Source organism: Agrilus planipennis, unplaced genomic scaffold (assembly GCF_000699045.2).
Source record: "Agrilus planipennis isolate EAB-ADULT unplaced genomic scaffold, Apla_2.0 scaffold22, whole genome shotgun sequence".
NCBI lineage: Eukaryota > Metazoa > Arthropoda > Insecta > Coleoptera > Buprestidae > Agrilus > Agrilus planipennis.
The window spans coordinates 2,149,915-2,172,039 of NW_020438874.1; the positions used below are offsets into that span (position 1 = coordinate 2,149,915).

At 32.6% G+C, this 22,125-nt stretch overlaps 1 protein-coding gene across 1 annotated transcript in view; it reads right to left on the reverse strand.

Moving 5' to 3' along the window:
- Positions 1 to 22,125, reverse strand: part of LOC108740776 (basement membrane-specific heparan sulfate proteoglycan core protein) — a 112,306-nt gene that overhangs the window by 37,935 nt on the left and 52,246 nt on the right. Inside the window, exons 3-14 of the mRNA XM_025979981.1 lie at positions 19,218 to 19,340; positions 17,431 to 17,544; positions 16,752 to 16,862; positions 14,337 to 14,567; positions 13,497 to 13,613; positions 12,147 to 12,311; positions 10,237 to 10,398; positions 7,232 to 7,354; positions 5,317 to 5,541; positions 4,566 to 4,721; positions 3,442 to 3,552; positions 2,889 to 3,131 (exon numbers count right to left, since the gene is read on the reverse strand). Coding sequence (XP_025835766.1) covers positions 2,889 to 3,131; positions 3,442 to 3,552; positions 4,566 to 4,721; positions 5,317 to 5,541; positions 7,232 to 7,354; positions 10,237 to 10,398; positions 12,147 to 12,311; positions 13,497 to 13,613; positions 14,337 to 14,567; positions 16,752 to 16,862; positions 17,431 to 17,544; positions 19,218 to 19,340 — 1,881 coding nt within the window. The remainder of the gene's footprint in view (positions 1 to 2,888; positions 3,132 to 3,441; positions 3,553 to 4,565; positions 4,722 to 5,316; positions 5,542 to 7,231; positions 7,355 to 10,236; positions 10,399 to 12,146; positions 12,312 to 13,496; positions 13,614 to 14,336; positions 14,568 to 16,751; positions 16,863 to 17,430; positions 17,545 to 19,217; positions 19,341 to 22,125) is intronic.

The window sequence follows — 22,125 nt, forward strand, 5'->3', positions numbered from 1 at the left end:
CTTACTTTACTTAGTTATTTATCTGATTTTATTAATACCACACATTCTGATATTAGTCAAATCTAAATGTTCAATCCGAAATCAAAGTATTTAAGCGAAGGTAGTTCCGAATTCAAAAATTTGTTTTAATATATAAGAAAAAAAACTAAAAAAAAACCTCCTGTAAACTGTTTGAATAACATGTATCTAATTATCTAATTATCTTGGACAATTAACATCTTGAAGTAGTTTTCATTAGATTGGCTGTTTTTTATCTTTCACTTTTTGTGTAAAAATACTCTCTATGTGTGTTTGAAAATCATCACCATTTCATCCAGAAATAACAAAAAGGTATTATTGAATTCTTTGGTAATGTGTACGAAATAACACTCGAATTGAACGAGTGAACTATAAACACAATTGTACTTGCCTAGAGTTGTGTTATATGGTAATCTGTTTAGTGTCCGTAAAAATACGTAATTTTAAATATACCAACCTACCAACCATATTTGTGCAAACAGAGAACAATTTGTAGGTAACCAAATAATACAGAAACCCTCATACATATAAACATATATAGGTACATACATACATACATAGATACATTCATACATACATGTCGAAAGCCCTGCGGATGTAAACGGATTCTGTAAATAACGAACAATACTGTTTCCGTATTAAATTGAAAACTCCACTGTAGGTACAAAGTTGAAAATCCTTAACAATTTATGATCTCTCCAAGTTACTAACTACGTTTTGTTTTATTGTTGCCGTCTCCACAGTATTCGTATTAATAACCGGAAGCGAAGAAAACTTGTACCGCTTTTCGGAGATAGTTGCTTAAGTTTTCTGTTCGCCGCGCCGTTCTGTTTTCTTAAACTACCTGTACCTTGGTTACCACGAACCATAAATCACCCTGAAGCAACGGTACTACGATTCTACACAACAAATGTACCTAATCATACCCTTTTTTTTTTTTAATTAATCAAACATTATTTTATTATACGATATCTATAAACGGAAAAGAAGCATAACTTGAAACACTAGATAAATAATACTAAACTACAAAATAGAAAACATCACAGAATGAGGCACAATTGTTTTAATTCTAAACTTTGAACCAGCCTACAATATCAAAATACTTTTCAATCAAATATTTTCTTGTTTACTTTTTAGACAAAATTAAATCATTATTATTAAACGATTTCTTAAAAACAGATTTCATTTTGCAACAACCTGAAGCTCGCTTATTTCAAATCTGCCTCAACATCTGTTTGAACTACCGAAAAAAGTAAGTTAGTATAATCAAAATAACTTTTATTGGCTCACATAAATTACTCGCGAATTATTTTCATCGTTTAAAATTTGTGATTTTAGCAGAACTTTTATAATACAATAAATTCGTTATTTAATTGTTTTTACAGTTTTAGACCTACGAAAATGATTGAAATAGGAACCATAGCTTGATGTTGATGAAGGAATATAAATGTGAACGTGGACATTCCTTATATCTCAAATTTATTGTTATAAAAGCCTCTGCTTAGAAGTAGTTAGAAGAAATCGTTAATACGGCATCTTATTATACGGTACAAGTGGTGCACATAAAAGATTAAAGCTTGTAATTAATTTGAACTAGAGCACCTGTATTATAAATATACAGAAGAGGCATATCACTCTAAAAATTTTATTAAAACTGAAACTGCACTGCATCGGTTTGTCTTCGTTTATTTGGCGAAAATATGATGGTTAGTAACCAGGACCTCAATTTCCACACGTTGCGTCCGTATGTTGCTTGGCTTTTGCATCGCGTAGTCACTTCTTTGAGCTTTAAGCTCACTTAATTAGTTACAGAGTCATGGCTTGAGTTTAATTAAGAGCTAGTTTTATGCTAGAAAGTTGCCCGCACGATGACGACGCCATACTACCTTTGTGCGCCAATTTATGTAGAGACCAAAAAATTTCTCGTGCAATCATAATGTGAAATACACCGGGGAACATAAAGTCTCGGCTAACTCGATTACTGGTTGCAGGCAGAAAACGGATCCGCTAATTTTACTTTACCAAAATTAGACGACGACCACATCGCTGACAGCAAAGAGAACTAACGATACAAGGATTCGTTAACAACACGTCACGTCGATAGGATAATACATATTAGAGGGAGTAAATTTCAACCCTTTACTTTGATACATAGGTAAATAGCCTAAGTACGCAACCACGTAAATTAATAGATAAGAAGACGACGTAGGTATTAGGTATTACAGAAGAAGTGGAGATGAACAAAAATGCTGACAATAATCTCAAATTATTATTGGAATCATCAGGCAAAGCTAAAAAACACACATGTCCTGGTAACATTTATAAAGCTGGTAGAATATTCTAAATTGTACTAGACCGGAATCATATCTTTCCACCAAATATTTGAAATTTTTCCAGTGTGCTATACCTTCAGGTAAGTAAACCCAGCTAAGTGGGATGGATATCGTTAAGTAGTTACAAATAAAAATGATTATATTGCGAAATATGGACGGTGGGCGCAGCGAAAAAACAAAACGTTAGAAGCGTAAGAAATGTGGTGTTACAGGCTAGAGGTGGATAGAGAAGGTTAGAAATGAGGAAGTATTAGAAACAATAGGAGAACAGGGGTCGTTAGGCGAGATAGGTTGGTAGGACATTTTTTCATGTATAGAGAGCTAGTTGGAGACGTATTAGAAGGAAAAACAGGCGAGGAATAGAGGTAGGTAGACCTAGTTTAGATTACTGTTCGCAAATAGTTAATAATGTGGCATGGACTAGTTTTAAGGAAATTCGTAGATTAGCTCATGATAGGGGAAAAAAACAGAATGCATTGTGAAAGTATTACGTATGTTTTAAAGCGTCCAAAAAAATAAATACGTGTTAACACCTACCACAGTCGCTTTCGTCAGATTGGTCAGGGCAATGTGGTGTACCATCACAAACGAGGTATCGGGGGATACATGTTCCATCACCGCAAGTGTGCTCATTAGACGAACAACTCCTTGGAAGTGGTGGACCAGGACAATCCAGTTCATCAGCGCCACTTGGGCAGTCTCTTCGACCGTCGCACCTTTGTGATTCCGGCAAACATCTTCCATCTTCGCAGGCAAATTCATCAGGTTTACATTTACTTGCTGTGAAATCAGGGAACATTTCTGTCAATGATCTATATAGGAAGAAGCTTTCGCAAAGGATTTTCCACATTTTGAATGTTAGAGCAATAAGGAATTAATTTTGTTGTTTTATTTGTTTGATAAAGTCAAAAAGATCGAGGATAGAATTTTTCTGTGAATGGAAAAAATTTCCCAATCTCTTTCGGTTTTCCTCATCAGGCGTCGCAAAAGGCTCAAATGTTCTGTCCTTTAAAGATCTATTTAATATTTACGAAAAAGCTATAGTGACGGGAAAACACATCAGGTCTGAATCGTTGGTTTTATTACTTACGACAGTCGGCCTCATCTGATCCATCATCACAATCATCATACTCATCGCAGCGGAAGGTGTCTTGAATGCATTTTCCATTACGACATTGAAATTCTCCGGGCAGACATGTAACTGTAAAAAGGTATCAAGTCAGGGTTAGATTTATTTTGCAAGTTAATAACCAAATTTTATACTCTTCTGATGAAAAATAAAATGAAAACGAAAAGCATTTTCGCATGATTTACATCTATAATGGCTTTGAAGCTTCAAGCAAAATAATACTCACCGTGTAGGTACATGTTCATTGTCCTAATTTTTGAAAGGACGGTTAATGCTACGAAAACATTAATGTATATAACAAAAACAAAAGTTACAGTTACATTCTTGTAACGGATAATGAATGAGTGTAGTAACGGAATATTAAAATACCTTATTCAATGAAAATGCCAATAGAATTTGTTATGAATAGTGTTTGGTGTTTAAAATGTACTTCGTAATTTAATGTCAACTATATAGTCACAGGTACATTTAACATAAACATTAATACCAGACATAATAACAAAGAATAGAATATATAAAATCGACTAAATTGTTATAGAAGTGGAATATTAGCTAGGACATACCATAACAACAACATTTCAAAATCTTTTCTAATACTGAACTTTAAAAGATAAAGCACAATATATCGGCGACTTCAGTGTTAGTACCTACTAAGGATTCTACAGGGAGAAATACTGGGCGATTAATAAAAATGTTTTTTTTAGTTCCTACGTATTGTAATAAGGGTGTCGTTTAAATTATTAGACTGAGTAGTACATCTTCGTAGTATTTTCTGCTTATTTTTGTTTAAATATATACAAAAAAAAGTGATGAGGCTCCTGCTCCGATATCTGAACCTTAACGTATAAAAATCACGTACCCAGTCTATTAACTCACTCAAGTTTAGTGCTTAATAGTGATTAATGGTATCGTTTCAAGTTAGTCCTACCACGCACTAATCGGAAAGGACAATCATATCTTTCTACGTATGTTAATAAAAGGACTACATGTGTACAAAATCGCTTTCAAGTTAATTTTATTGGTTTTTAGAAGCGAATACGGGAAGGAAACCGCAAGAGGCGAAGTTTGATCAAAATCGGACATACTCTTGTTGTCGGGTAACGAAGTTGTGGGAAAGCCATGTATGGGACACCCCTGTTCATCTGAGCCATCGCTACAATCGGAATACCCATCACAGCGACGTCTACCGTCCAAACACAGCCCGTTAGAACAACGAAATGAGTCCCCAGGGCAATGAAACACTAACATATTACATCAGAATAACATATTGCTCAATGGGATACACATAACACAGCCAGATATCCCGAAAATGCGAACACGATCGGTAAAGGTAAACTATCTCTAATATTAGATATAATTTAGGTAACTCACGGCAGTGAAATACTAGAAGCAAAATTTGGGAAGTGAAGAAAAGAAAAAGTTTAGAAAGAAGAAATAAGCTTTTTGAAAATAATTCCCCACAAGGAATACTACCTATAAAACGTGAGAATTAATGAATTAATTAATATCGTTATATAAAATGTTTTATTTATTAAAACGGAGGACAATTTCAAACCGGAGGACTCTAAATGATCTCCTTGTGGTATTTATTATTTAGAAAATAGTATTTGACTGAACAAATATGCACCCAAGTTTCCTTTACAATAACTAATTCTTGAATTTGTTTCTGTCTGAAAGTTATAAGCCAATTTTTTCCCTACATAAATAAGGTTAAGTACTGATATCATTGGGCTGTTTTCTATCCAATTACAAAGTAAAACGAAAACGTAGGAACGGAAATGATTTTTTAATTTCGTATCCTGCAGATTGACCGGTCGTCATTTCAAGTTCACCTACCGCAATCTCTTTCGTCTGAACCATCTTCGCAATCCGTTCGATTATCGCATCGTTTCGTGTCGTCGATACATCCCCCGCTACTGCAAGGGAATTGGCTAGGAGCGCAAAGGGTGCAATTTTCTTCATCCGAACCGTCGGCGCAGTCAAATACAGAATCGCATTTTTTTCCATAAATACATGAACCGTCTGTACACCTTACCTCACTCGGCTGACATACTTCCGGAGCTACGAGGACCGATGAAGGAAATGAAAAGAAACACATAAGAAAAATAAAAAAAAAACAAAGAATATAGAAGAATTGGTATGGAACAGACATAAAAGATCTTAAAGAAACAAGTTGAAACTAAAATATATCTCATGTATCTTAATTGTGGGCTAAAATTAAGTACAAAATATATATAGTTCTTCCCGGCCTTCATTTATGTAAATGACGCATTTAAAATTCAAAGCAAGTTTTCTTTGGACTTTAATATGATAAGATTTTCAGAAATTTCCGGAAAATGGCCTTATTTTCAAAACTGGTAGAGTTGAAATTCAGACAAATTAATATTACTCCTGAAAACAATTTAGAATAAAATAACCGACCATATGAAGTCTATGTTAATATGTAAGTGGATTAAGCTCATAACTGTCTGAATTTTCCAGATATAATGTAAAGTAAGCAAATAAAATGGACAGAAACTATTATCTTACGATTAGTAATTCTTTTATTTTCTGTTCCACATGAAAAAGACCATTGGATTTGATTTTGATTTAAAAACAGAAGGAAACAAGAAAAACAAAAGTAGAATACAAACACAACAGTGCAAGGTGACAGTTAATTTTCTCTACTATGTACCCAAACTGTATCAGATTACAATAAATATCAAAAAAATCCAAAGACGAAAATACTTACAACTGGCTGTTCTACTATCGAATAAATTCGACTGTTATGAACTACAAATACTGCAACAGCTTATTAATTAATTGTGTATTCATGCAATATACAATGCGACTTCCGTTTTGCACTTGTTGGTAAATATATAAAGTTATGGATTAGACTACACGAAATGTTTAAAATACGATGTCTAAAGCCTACAGTACTCTCATTAGAATCAATACATTATACCTACATCACCATGTATATTCAGAAGTGCAACACAATTAGCTTAAGCTAAATTTTAAGATTCCGAACTATACAATTTTTAAAAACCTATGTGCTGAAGATACAAAAGAGTTGACTATTTATTAAGAAACGAGTAGATACTGGTATGATTTAGTTTTAACTAACAGCTTTGATTTTAAGAATTTGATATTGTACAATATTGTAATCGACTTCGTACTGTTGTTTCTTTTTTGGCCGTGTCTGTTAGGTACACTGGGTATATGCAGCTGTTGAAATAGAAGATAAGCGAATGAAAGTAAAAAAAAATAGAATTATGAAGTGCTTAGTTGCTGCCACCGGAATTAATACGTACCTAACTAGCGGTAAGTGTAAAAGAAATAGGTAAAAATAACGAAAAGTAGAAGAAATGTTAAAAATTTAATGTAGGCTATCACCGTTGGCGCTTCAGTATACTGCGAGACTTTTCCGAGCTTATTAAACCACGGCCGATTAGCTGGAAAAGTTATCGCAATGCTGAATTGTCAAATGTTTGTTAGTCCTTATAATTAGTGAACATAATTGCAGAAAATAAAAATTAAATTCAGTGTATTAAAGAATAGTCGAGATTCTTTGAAACCCCATATGAGTACGCCCATGTCATAGTCCTATCAAAAGAATGATAGATCGCAAAAACACTTAACAATATCATTAATCAGACTGTGCTTCCTAAGAGTGCCATACATTTTTCGGCATGCTTCAGACTACTATGAAATGAGAAACTAAAGATTTCTTGCGATAATAATTTACGAAAATCGAATGTTATATACCCACCATCGCACTCTTTTTCGTCAGATTTGTCTGGACAATCGTCCAGCAAGTCGCATCGGTATTGCTGGCTGATACATGTGCCATCATTGCATCGGAATTGGTTAGAATCACAAGAAGAAGACTCCGCTACATTGAAAGCAAGCTAGTAAGCACATGATAAGAAATAAAGCATTTTTTTTTTAAGTTATAGATATACGATCCGTTAAGATAAATGATCATTTTGTTATCACTGCTGAACTATCGTACTTTTCACAAAGAAGGGTTAAGTTCGTAAGGAATTTTTCAATCTCTCACAGAAACCACTTATACATAAATGATTGTTTTACCCCAGTTTTTGTATGGGCAATTTTATTTACGATTTCTTTTATGGGAGCAAATTAATGGTTCTGGTTTTAAAAGTTCATCAGTAATAACAAGACGATTATAGATCTTAATCAACCCTTAGTTTTAGTGCCACGACTAATTCTCCACGTAAAGAAGGTGAAACAAGTAAATTATGAAATCTTAAAAGTAAATTAGTAGATAATTTTGTATTTCTTCCACATATTTTAAGATAATAATGTCAGAATCGAGGCCAGGGTGAGACTGATCATGGTCGGCAAATATACAAACATTAACATATACTACAGTAGAATCCGCTTATAATGACATCGAAGGGAAATGACAAACACGTCATACTAAGCGGGCGTCATATAAACCAAAGTCTTAGAAAATAAATAACTTTCTATTTTGGTTAGTTATTTAGTTAAATAGAGAGAAAAACTACAAATTGGATATAATTATTAACAGAAAAAGAAAAAGAACGATGAATTGTAATATCAATATACATAAGAAGGATCAGAAAAATGAGCGGAAGTATTAATCATTTGGGTCATTATAGCCGGATATGTTTTCTTGAGAATCAGTCATAATAAACGATATGTCATTATAAACGAAGTCAATATATCCAAACTTTCTTATAGAGAATTTAATTTGAAAACCAAACTTAACACTGTAAATACTTCATATTAAGCGGTTGGTCAATATAGGAGGAGTCATAATAAACGAATTCCACTGTATATGATAGTTACTAGGTACGTATTGCGTTATACAAATTAATGGTTCATATCTTTAAAATAACTACAAAATTATCTACCATTATTACAACCAGTATCACCTGTAGAAAAAGAATCAACCTTAGTAAAATCCTTCACTAAAAGGCGAAACATCGGTGTTGGTTTGATAAATAAAATTGTTTTATCCCTTACCTTCGTTTTGATTCTGACATTATTGTAAATTCTTCTTCTGTTTTTCTTCTCTATTTAATAATTTAGGTATAATCAATTTTAAAAAACGTTTGTTCTAGCAAAAACTTATTTTATACATTCGAATTTATAATATCCAAACATTTGAGAATAACATAATTGGTAATACAATAGTGGAAAGGACTTACTTATTACGTTTTATATTTTGATTACTTTGTTTTCACTGCGTCTATCTTAATTTTGAATATTTGAACCAATAAAGTACGTTATAGGATAAATATACGATATGATTCAAAATGATGATGGAGAATTAGGTCAATGGCATATTAATTAAGCTAATGATTAACATTAAAGCTAATCACGATTTGACGAATTATAAAAGTCGGAAAGAACAATCCTTATGATAATAACAATTATCAGGATGAACTATAAGTTAAATTGATTTTGATTGACATTATGAACGTGTACTGCCTAATAAAAAATGTCAAATCGTGTTCTTTGCGAAAATTAAAAGAAAGCAGGTTCATGTGATTGATAATAATAAAAAGATCAATGAAAAATTAGTTTAGATTACAAAAACACCAGCCTGCTTGCGAGATGTTACATCATTATTATTTCTTCTCTTTGAATTTTGAAACATTTTAATTGTAAAAATGCGATACAGAATGTTTCTTTGTTAAGTAAGCATTAAAATGACTTACATAATATAGAAAAATAGAATAATAAAATAACTAAGAAATCTTTGTAAGCAAGCACAATAAAAAGTAGCAAGAGATACAAAAACTATAGGTCGAACTAATGCTTGCTATGTGTGAAAAATCTATAAAACAGACCATTAAGTAACTAGAAGTACAGCATACTACTAATTAACAAGTACATGATTAATTCAGCTCTGCTATAACGAATCTGTTGCAATACTAAACATTTGAAAAAGTTATGCTTCAAGAGGACATAAAAAAACTAATAAGACGTAATGATGACTGGTTTTATGAAAATTTTTAATTTATTAGCCAATGTCGTCAATAATTTTTATATCATTCTAATAGGTAAACTTCACAACAAAATTTAAAATAAAACAAATACTTAAATATTTTGATTTTATAGCTAAAACCTTCACAAAGAAATACACAGTTTACTTAGTATTTGAGATTCACAAAATTGTTTTGTTAATTATTAGATGTAACATTTCTAGACGTCTGAAGTTTGTTTTAAAAAATATATGTTTCGTAATGTTTTCATAACCTTCATTAACTGTCGAACCTATTATAATATAAAAATACTAAAAATAAATTGAAAGTGGTAGGTAGGCACTTATAAGGCTTGCAACTTGCAAATTTCAAGAAAGAGTTAGTTAAGTCCCTTTGTAAATGTGACTATCAAATATAAAATAAATCTTGGGATAAATTTCAGTTCACGTACGTAGTTTAAAGGCAATTCATGAAATTAATCGGATTATTGAAAGTCAAAACAAACAATTCGATGCGTTATGTTTGTAAAATTCTGTAATAATATATATAAATTTGGAATTGTTAAATTTTACACTAACAAATAAAATTCCTGTTGTGAAGTTTACCGGTCCGCATTTGAAATGGTGTTTTGTTAATAAATTGTCGCTTAATTGCATCACTCCCTGTTCAATTTATCTACCATTGGATCGAGTCCATCTACCTCGTTATATACCATCAGTATACGTGTAGATGGTTAGTCGGATGAAGGTGAAGGGTTGAACAAGGTGGGTAAGCATCAGTATTATCAGCAACGTACCGATCGAAGGTGTTTGGGGGGTTGGCGTGGGGCAGTTAACTTCGTCGTTGCCGCTCGGACAATCCCTAATACCATTACATTGCTTGTACCCCATAATACAAAATCCTGCCGCGCACTGAAATTCATTTTCTGCACACGTGTTTTCTGCTCCATCTGGTAACGCTTTCAAATTTTTCCAATTAGACGGCTACGAGCTTACATCAGGACGATTGAACATGCTATTAATAATTTTCTTTCCCCTATCCCGTTTTCCCTTTCGTTCTCTCCCCAGAAACGCAAAACCCGCTCCCCGTGTGAGTGCATCGTATCATCGCTTTGCCTAATGTGTTGTTATTATTATTACATCAATCGATCTAGCGTGCTGCCCGTAATAACCGCGATAAAATTTCTTTTTTAGCAAGACATAAACGCTTTTTAAAAGACTTGATGCAATTAGTAAGCATACGTAACAGATACAAAATATTATATGTACACTAGTATAGTAAGTACCTTCACGAAAAGTAGATGTTGTATTAGATTGCGTGCGTACATCTACAATTTACATGCTAAAAATCCTTTGCCGAACCAATTTCAAAGCCTTATTTTAACATTGCGAAAAATGCCCTTAAAAATATTTTTATTGCCGTGCAACACCAACAGCATTGTGCAGACTTAAACAATTTAATAGATAGATACCATTTACAACAAAATAAAAAATCTTTTACATTCAATTTTATATCTGGACCGTTAAAAAAACTGTTTCTCAAAGAACAGACTTCTTTGGATTCTGTTCACCCATAAGTAGTATGATTTAATAAAACGGCTGCAGGTTTGAAAACCTTAATTGCTGATGCAATCTTTATATTCTTCGATTTCATTTCCAGTCAGTTAATATTATACATGAAAATGAAAATGATTGACACACTTAATTTAGGTTTTGGAAATGATTAAGCCATCTATGCAAAGTCAAATATTTATTATTAACTTTGTAAGAAGTTCAAGCTTTGTAAGAAGTTTTAGTAATATTGAAGAATTATTTACGAATATTTGGACATGATATCGTAGGAAGCTTTAAGATAGTCGAAACTTGTGGTTATTTGTTTTATGATGAATCCTCAAGTAAAGGACGAAAGGAGCTTGTTGAGTTGCAGTGTAATGTTTTGTTCATATCGTAGTATTACATGTGATTGAACTGCTTACTCTACATGCAAGTTAGTTTTATGGTATCGCAAAATGCAAGCATTAGTATTATAAGCCAATTCTTCTGGTTGGAAAAATCGTGTAGCAACGATAGATTTACATCATTTATTAATTTTACCAAAATAACGAAATTTAAAGTTTTCCTACACGATCTTTTGGTTATATTTAAGTTTGGTTAGTTGAAACCATGAGGATTGAGGAATTTAGTAATTTTCGTTTAAAATAAATACAGAGCGACATAATAAGGAACATAGACCACATAGATGTAGGTGTTTAAGGAACATGTTTCTTTGTAATATTTACATACACTGCAAAGATGAAAGTAAAGTTTAATCAGTTGACAGTTAATTACGAAAGAATAACGAAAAATTCTCCAACATTCAGTTTTTCTTTTTTTATAGAGAGAAATCGGAAAAATTATTTTAACAAATTATACATATAAAAAAAACTGTAACACATCTAATGAACCTTTCGGGGATGGGGGCCTTCATCTAACCCCCATAACTTTTTATGAGGGTGAGACCGCCACGAACTTTTTATGGTACACTGGTGGGGGAGACCTCCTCTTTCGATCCCACCCACCCCCACCCCATTTGGGCCATCATTTAGACATTTACCAAATCTTTCTCAATTAGTATATGTCAAAATAAATTGAAAACTCTTTAAATCTTGGACAAATAAAGGGCAAGTAAAACAGCAAAGTGTATAATATGGTTATTGGTCTATGTTACCTTGTGTGGTGTTAGGTGTGGGTGTAAATGCCGGAAAAGTGCAGTCATTTTCATCCGAATTGTCTTCACAGTCTACTGTTCCATCACAGTATTTTTCGTATCGAATGCATGAGAGTTTATTGTGACATTTCCAAGTACCGGGTCGACAAACAACCTCCCTCGTTCCTGCATGCCCCCAAAATTGCCACAGCGACATGCAAGTAATTAACGCAATCACTTTAGTATGCATTACGCAGACACCTTCTGCCATTACTCTGTTGCTTTATATGATGGTTAGTTCAAGTTGTTAGTTTACAATCATTCATATACTTTCAAAATCATACAAACTAGATGCCAACCAGCAAAAAATTTACAATTGAAGTTTTCATTTATTATTTATTAACAAATATTAAATTAAATTGTAATTGCGACCTTTTTTGGTTTTGAAGAATAAGAAAACCTACAAATTTTTAATTTAGTTAAATACCTAAGTCAAAGGGTGCTCTTTAATAACATCATATAAAATTTGAATATTTTAATAATTCACTAGTAAAGATACAATTTAAATCAACATTAGAAGGTAGGCAATTAATGTATTTATTTTCCTATGACATTTAAGTTTTATTTGCCGTACACATTAAAAATATCAAATAGATATAAAATATCATTTAGCCTTTAGCCAAAGATGGAAAAAATTGCTGGTCTAACTCCGTAGAATTTCATTCATACCAAAGTAATCAAAAGGGTTTAGTTCTGATATTATGTAAACGAAATAACGGAAAATGAAAAATCAATCATGAAAATGTTATTTACAAATATGGCAGTGGAATTGCAATCTAGTTAGCATAATTAATTACACTGGGTGGTTCTATAGTAATATATATAAGTAACATTAATTCCATCAGAATTTTATTTACGAAAAAAGACAATTCTAAATAAAACACTTTTAGTTCGTACATACTTACGGTAGAAATAAATTGTTCAAAACTTAAAAAATGCATTCTAATAAATAATAAAATCTATTTCGGAGCATTCCTATTAACTACTAGACAAAGATACCTTGAAATATTTGTAGCTATTAAACGCAAGATTTATTTATGTAAATCAAACTATTGAAATTCAATAGAAGACCAAGTGTATTCCTAATTCGAGATAAATTTCGAATAACTACAACAACTGATACAAAACAAGAAGTACTTAGGTTAACAATAGGTTGTATACAGAGTACAGTAGAAACAGATAGATCTAGAAAACGAATCTTTCGATAAGAAAAGAGGAAACAAACATAACTAGATACAACATATTTCACAGTCGCTAACATTGATTCAACGTAGACATGGACTGAGGATCTTGGGGGAAGAATAGTCTTACCATTACAAAATTCCTCATCACTGCCATCCTGACAGTCCCGAATTCCATTACATCGTTCCCATGGGTCTAAGCAGCCGCCATACCTTTCACATGCAAATTGGTCGTTCCCACATTGGGCTGAATGTTAGTAAAAACAGAAATGTATTCTTTTATAGGGCAGATTAAACAGGGGAAAGCAAATAATTCCTAATCTGCTCCTTAAGAACAATATTACAACAAAAGAATTTCCAGAAGAAATCTCAAAAGAACATACAGGAAGGGCTTCAACCTAATGGTCGGATGAGAAGTCAAACACGACACGAATAAAAATTAAATGTTTTACGTCGGTCGGCTCGAACGTCCCTACCGTTGCACCGTGCATCGTCGAACCGTTGCACCGCGCAAACTGCCAAACGTTGTTTTTCTATCGATATTGCTGGTATTGTTCAATATAACATGATGGAGTATTTGATTTATAAATTTTGTATAAAGAGTGGTTAAATGTACTGTGTTTTGTAGTGAATATGTTTTCCATGCGTAAATGTAAAGCATAACAGTGAATTACGTGCATGCCTCTAAAACTTTCCCATGTTTTGTTAAAACGTGACGTAACGAATGTGTTATTATTATTACAGTAATGCCAATTAAAAAAATTAATTTAGTTATTATCGGCATTTCTGGAATAATATAGACGTAAAAATTATTGTACAATAACATACCAAAAAATTCTGACTTTAGAATGATCAACTAGTGGTACCAGTGGTGAAGGAATTACCATACAATAAAGGAGTCAGAATTATTTACTATGTTTTTGTAATGTATTAAGTACGTTGAATAAATGTCTGTGTTGTGTAAACTAACCACAAGCCTTTTCGTCCTCGCCATTTGGACAATCAGCGTTGCCATCACATCTATGTGCAATGTTCAAACATGTTCCGTTATCGCAACGGAACTCGTCTAGGCTGCACCATACGCAGTTCAGTTCGTCCGAGTTGTCTGCGCAATCCACTTGTCTGTTGCAGCGCAAAGATTTATCAATGCACTTGCTTGCATCTGCGCACTGCCACTCGTAATACTTGCACGGACCGTCAGCTATCGAATCAAGCCATTCATGCATTGTCAGTCGATGAAAACGAAAAGTGATTTCACTTGATTGCTAATCGGATTGGAAAGCTTCACTTCCCTTTTACAACGGCCAAAGGAAAGGATCTCGAATAAAATGAAAAACAGACAAAGGACCATATCACTTACATGCCTTAAACCCGAACGGGAACGATTTAAAATGATTGTAGTAGTTCATTCTGGCCTTGGGAGATTATTTCCTTGATTGCAGAAGATGTGCAATGAAACAAAGCCTTTGTCTGCGGTAAATAAATCGGACCAATATAAAAGGAGTTCAGGTACTACTTTCGAAAGGATATGCTTCATTTTCGAAATTGGTAAAAGCCAAATATTTATCTGATTTTAGAAACAAAGCCGATCCTTGAAGGTTGAACATCAAATGTTCCGTTCCGTCATTTTATAGTCGACCCTAAGCATTTCAAGTTCTAATTTATATTTTGCCGTTTAGCAATCAAGAGGAAACACTTTCTGAAAGGTTATCGACTCTTTGGTTTGGCACTGATACATGAATATGCATTTAAGTTGGCAAATGTACCGACTTGTTTTCAAATTAACAGTTAATTGTTCAAATTCTATTTATAGTTTTGTTGAAACACCGTAAATTGTAATCATCCCGAAAATAAAATTGTTTAGAAAAATATGGGTACATAATTATAAATGTTGAGATGCCAGCATTAGTAGGATTACTATTAACTGCTTCTTATACAGGATGTAATAGAAATAAGTGCAGAGCTTACAGGAGCTGACAAAGCACTGTAAAACATGAAGTCTGTATGTCCGAAAGTTCACTGTTTTCGAGAAAAACGTAGTTGAAAGTACAAATAAATTCAATTCCGGCCCTGGTAAAGAAATACGGACCGCACCACTGCACTTAATCAGCTGGTAATTACCATCATCAGTGTAGTATTTATTTGTTAGTTAGACTAAATGTGATACAGAGTGTTTATGTTAACAGCCGCTTATTATTTTAACGTTTAAACCTTTACACGTTTACGTTTACATTCTCCATTCATGTAGCTGCAGAGCTTTTATCGCATTACGCTATTCAGTAGACAATTATATTGCCAATTCACGCACAGGACCGGCTTCGCATTGTAACACTGTTCAAAGCTTAGCATTTATTTCTGTTACACACTGTGTTGTTACCTCTTGATTAAAACCACTTTTGCTACTTGTACTCTGTCTTAAAAAATATTTTTATGTTTATTCTATCGTTTGTAAACGTTAACGTTAATTTTTAAAAACATGACGGCACATTTAAAGTATTTTCAGTATCAGTGCCACAAATTTCGTTGTAATAAATCTAAAATAATAATTAATATGTACAGCGCCTCCACCTTATTTTTGTTATATACTTTGAAGCGAAGAAACTGATATTATTATCATCGACATCCCGTTTGATTGACGACTAATTAAAATATGAAACAAGCTATTTGCTAACTTATTAAATTGTTAAATTCATGGATTGTCAATTTGGTTTTTGAACGTTGTTTTAATTAATGATTCATGGCTTTATGTTTTTATCTATCAGATAGTAGAAATTTAAATTTAACACCGAAAAACAACACAGCCGGTCATTTATTATTTTTTATGTGAAAATCCTATTATTCAAAATATATGTGTCCAAACTTATTAATTCATGGTTGCATTCATGCAATAATATGCTAAAAGAATCATCAATTAAAAGCATATCGTTTTATGTCAAAAAGTCAAGTTGATGTAGTTTGAAATAAAACACTAGCTGTATTTAATTTTAATTGCAGACAATTACTCCATTTTGACTTAGTGTCTACTTCTTAATATACACAGCAGTTTGCTATATTTCTTTGTGAAGTGGAGATTGTCAGAAAATAAAATTAAAATTTTCTGTTAAACTTACTCTGTGTGTGTTTTTTTAGCTGATATTTAGTATTGTCAGTATTTTGAATAGTATCATTTTTAGTGTGGCAAAAATATCTTAAACGTTTCTTTTTGAAAACATTAACAGCTTCCTCGTTCAAAGTAAATAAGTAATTCATGCAAATCTAGTTTCAATACTCTCTTAAGCGGATATTTTAGAATAACCATTACCGCGCCCACCACCAAGTGGTAGTGTGTAATTAAGGTAATTGTTTATTTTGTGTTATTAAAAAATAAATTAAATTGGGTGCATACAGCTGCATCCTATTTCGTCCGAGCCATCGTTGCAGTCTGTAGTTCCGTCACATTTTCGACTCGAAGAAATACAGTGACCATTGGAACATTTGAAATCATCATCTTTACACGCTGTAAAAAACCAACAGTTTATCGAAGAGAGATGTCGTAAAGATTAAAAAAAAAAACAGGTGACCGTAGAGACAAACAAAAGCACCGTTTTGACCACTTTTGAGATAACATGTAGACATGTGAATGTAAAATTTAAAAATATGAACAAAACAAGGTGTAAAAGATTTCACCCGCTTAACTCGGTGAATCCCCACAGAAATGTGCTCTACAAACAATTTTGTTCGGTCACCGAAATATAATAGAAGAAAGCGGAAATGAAATTGTTACTAACAATAAGAGAATGTAAAATGAAGACGTCACAATGTAGAATAGAAAAGATCGATCAACATAAATTTTCCGCCGGTTTAACATGAAAATATCCACCACACCTTGGCTTGCTTCATGTCTTCGACGGCGGAAGGAAAGCAGTTTTTAAAGTGAAATGTTATTCAAGACGAAAATTGGACGTACGACTACAAACATATAATAATATAGTGATAGTGGAAAGACAAAAAAAAAATGGAAATTGCCAAGATGTATACGTCTGTAGAAGAGGCAGATAAGTGAAGAATATTTTGCCAACACTTACGACAGCTTCGTTCGTCGGAAAAATCTTCGCAATCATATTTTCGGTCGCATCGTTTGGATATCGGAACACATCTTCCATTTCCACAAGTAAACTCTTCGTGTGGATGGCATCGTTCTATTATTACGAATGTTTTTTAAGTGTTGATTTTATTTATGTATATGTATCTAGTTACAAATTATAGTAGATTAAGGTCAATACTTGACAATAAAATATTTCCGTTTGCATTTAAGGTCTTCAAAAGATTTTTTTTTAAGGACAACGGTCTCCATGCGATAAATATAAATACATGACTAGAATAATTGGCTATCTCAACGGAATTATGAAATATCATTTCCCTAGAGAGAAAAAGAATGCCATGTATGGTAGACTTGGATCTCATGAGCCAAAGCTGATAGAGAACTTCTGATGAATACGGAGACTCTTGACCCAAATAATGAGTTACGAAACCCATGCACTTTGTGAATAGAAAGATTTTAAAAATTCTGCATTTGTTGCAGTAATAGTTAAAATGGTCTTTGAAATCATTGATTTCAGATGTCGTATTTTCAATAATAATCCTCAAGGCCCATTTTGACTTCTTCTGCAACGCAGCTTAAGTCTCATGCAAAAATTTTGCTTGCAAGTATAGCTTCAATATGCATTTTAATCATCTTTGATGAAGCTCATGAAGCCTAAGTCTACCCGAAAATGGCAATTTGTTTCCTATTGGGATTAAAATTTTTCGACGTACTTATGTAATAGCCAATTTTTCTGGCCAGATATGAAATTCAGAACCTGAACTATGTTGGCCTATATTATTATCCCTCTTTTGTTCATTTTATATTTTTAAAGGAGCACTTCTAATAATTATAACTAGACAATTCAAAACAAAAGCTCTCGAGGAAGGTAATAACCTTGCGCGTCAGCGAAACGTCGAGGGATAAAATTTATTCAAAACCTTGGCCTAAAATAATACCATACTGTGAAATCAAAAGGCTTAACAACATATTAAAAAGTTTCTGGGAGTAATAAGGAAATTTTCGAAGTCACTGAGAAAATTTTCCAGTTTATTCGTTTCCTGTTTCTGTGATCACGACGCAGTAATTAACATAAAATCTATTTAAATCTGTCCGACCTGTGTGATTACAGAATTGTGTTTGGCATCACGTTTTTGAAACTCAATGGTGCTGTAATTGAAAATTGTTTACACTTCAGGGTAATTAAACGTGAAATATTAACTGCTTGTAGCGTAACAGGTTCACTGGAACTGGGTTTGAATTTCACACATTTATAACAAAAATAGTTTTATTTTGTTGAATAATAGAAAACTTCAATACGGTTTCAGGAAGTATGGATTATTTTACAGGAACTTAATATGATACGCTTTTTTAATTTCAAATTCAGTTTCATATTTTGTTGTTTTAATTATCCTGCTGAGGATAAAATAGCATCCGGTTAATTATGAGGATTTATTCTAAGTAATCTCTTGACAGCTTTTTCATTGTCCAATTCAATTTTTATCATGAACATATTGTACTTTTTGATTGATTGATCTAAACTAATTCATACACCATTCTCTCAAATAAAAAAGTCCGCAACCAAACGGTGTTAGTAAACTCAACCAAAAACTGCCAGTTTTTTTTAAGCGTAGTCATACTTAGCAAAATAAGTATTTTGTCTTCATGCCACAAGTGTCGCATGCACGCTATCGTGCACGCTGCATGCGTAAAATATTTCTGTGAAAATGCAAAGGTACTTTATATGCATCGGTGCGAAAAATAATGAGATTAATGTAAGTGAATTCTTACGTGGTTGTGGGCAATTTTTTTCGTCCTCTCCTTCCCTACAGTCCGGTCTTGAGTCACACAGCCGTCTTCTATCGATGCAAGTACCGTCGTAACAACGAAATTCGTCAGATCTACATTGTGATGCTGTAACAAAAGAATATTCATCAAATCTCCTTAATTTACTTCTTTTTCAATATACATATTAGTTTGCAACTAGTTTATCGCTACGTTTCCAACGTTTCGCACATAGGTATATCACAACTCTCAATCCATTGTTCCCAAATTGAAAAAACTATCATCAACAGAAAAAAATATAAGAAGCACCACCTTTATTTTTTAGAAAATGCAATGCGGAAATGTAATGCATTTTGAATTTTGTTTATGTAAATATTTAAATCAACTATCACAATATTGCAATAACACCTTAAAATGATTTTCTTCTTTAGTCATGTGTATTTTGTAATTACCTAATGGTTCTAATAATTTCACGTTATTTCTTCAGTTTCTTTAAGTTATCTATTGTAAATGCATTTCCTTAACCATTTCCCATTAATTTCGTTAATGAAAAAAGTGATTGATTCTGGAATTTGTTCTAATCATACTTGTAAGTAATATGTTTGAGAAAGTTGTGGAGTCCAATTTCGAAAAGTTTCAGGAAATGTAGTAAATAAGGACTTTTACATTGAAATATTACTATAGAACATAACTGTTAATTAGTCTACCTTATACATACTTAAGAGTCCTTATTGAACACGAAAATACCGAAATTAATAAAATTCTTACACAATGCAGTAATACCTACGAAAACCGCAATTAATTTTTACTTTTGAAATATTTCAATAATTTGGTATCACATGGATAATAAAATAGATGTAGTAAGTCAATATCTTGAATTGGTATGACGCACAATGAAAAAACCAATGTGGCTTAATTTTAATCCAAGGTATTTAAGATTAAAAAATACTATAGATTTCGTACGATTGGTAGAACGTGAAGAGAATTTTACCAAACTAGACCGTGATTAGGAAAAGCCGAGCGGATTTTAAAATCAATTTTCTTTGCGACCCTCCTAATAATACAAAATAATAATGAATATTTAACAGCAAAATACTAAAATTAACATCAAATTATGTCACATCCTTGAATTAATATTTGAAGTTTCATTTATACACATAATCGTCCTCTAACTTCCCACCAGTCAATATTAAGTCTCGTTTTATTCTCCCTTCAATTCGGTTAGCGTCCCCGGATTTAAGCAAAAGAAAATGATAAAATGGGTGGGCTAGGTACCGAAGCGCCGTTTCATAACAGGTATGTTTGTAGGTGTGGGACAGGCACTTGCATTCCTCAATTTCTCGGTTATCACAAAGGAAAACGTTCGGTTCCGGTGTTATCGTCGCTTTCCATTCTGGCATGAATTGCGATCCGTAACGCGACGCCTGGCGCGTGAACTCAACCGGTAGCAAGGGAAACGCCGCGCCGTTAGTGACGTTGGTGGCGTCGCTTCGATGAGGTGTCGCTCGCCTCTTCACGTCGTTTGGTCTATTTGACTTCAAAAGTACGTCAAAGCCACTTAAGCATTATTGCGCTCAAAACTAGTTCACAACTATTCTAAATAATCGGGCGAGTTGGACCCTACATAGTTTATTGCACTATTCTAAGCGCATATAACATTACAAACTGTTTTCTTTGTGGAAAAGCGAACCAGACGTCTATTATTGAAATTGTATTCTGAAATGCCCGAAACAGACACAACAGAAATTTTAATTGAATGCGGAAATCAAACGTAGATTAGATTACTGTTCACAAACAGTTAAGGATGTTCTAGTTTTAGGGAAATGTGAAGATTGGTTCAGGATAGGAAAGAGAGTGGCGGTGCGTGTCCGACCAGTCTTAGGACTGACGACTCTGAGATGATGTGGAGATCAGAGTCATTTAATTTTTGTCAAAACTCGACATCCAATATTTGGATTTATAAGGGTGATAATTGAAACTATTACGTTAATATGAAGTTATTGCTACAATTAATTTTACTTACTAGAGTTTTTGTTAATAATTATTAATTTCCAGATGTTGCAAATTATGGGATGAATACTTATTATGGTATAATAATAATAATACTTAACAAACTTAGCAAGTAAAATTAATTTTAACTGTATTTTAAAATTAACATAATAATTTTAATTGTTAGCTTTAAACAAGCCTAACGTTGGTTGTTAGTTTTTAACAAAAATATCACTAAAATTTTGATTTCTGCATTTAATTGATAAAAACACTAATTAATTTTATAAAGAACAAAGTTGCGTTCTCTTTTTTGAAACTCTACAAATCCAATAAGTTCTTTTTATTTACAATTAGTTTAGCATACGTGCAATAATATACTGCTTGTTTCAACTTAGGATCTAAGAAATTTTGTCTGTATCGATTTAATGGGATTCCCATAAGGAATTAATGGCAAGATTTAAGAAACACTTAATAAATCTAGCTACTGAAACAATTGTTGAAAATTCCAAATCATGCTTATACATATATTTACTTGACATCAAAAATACGTAGAAAAAGTGATAGAGATATAGAAAACAGACCTTTGTTGTCGATTTACCGATAAAACCATCAATAAGTTTTAAAAAGAAAAAGTTATCTATAAGAATAAGTTTGAAATGTATCAAAACTTTATTCATTTTTACTTATTTTTATATTTATGACTGTCTTGTTTATACATCATATGCTTGGCTAGACCCAGTTTAATAATTTATCGGACAACTGAATTGCCCAAAATCACTAAAAAAAGGAGTCCAAACATTAATGATGTAGGTACGCATGATATTTTTCCTGTCATCTAGTCAAACTAGTTCACCCCCACAATTTCCTTTTGTTGTCGGCTGTCATTTCGACGACTTAGATACAATATATGGAAAATTTATACACA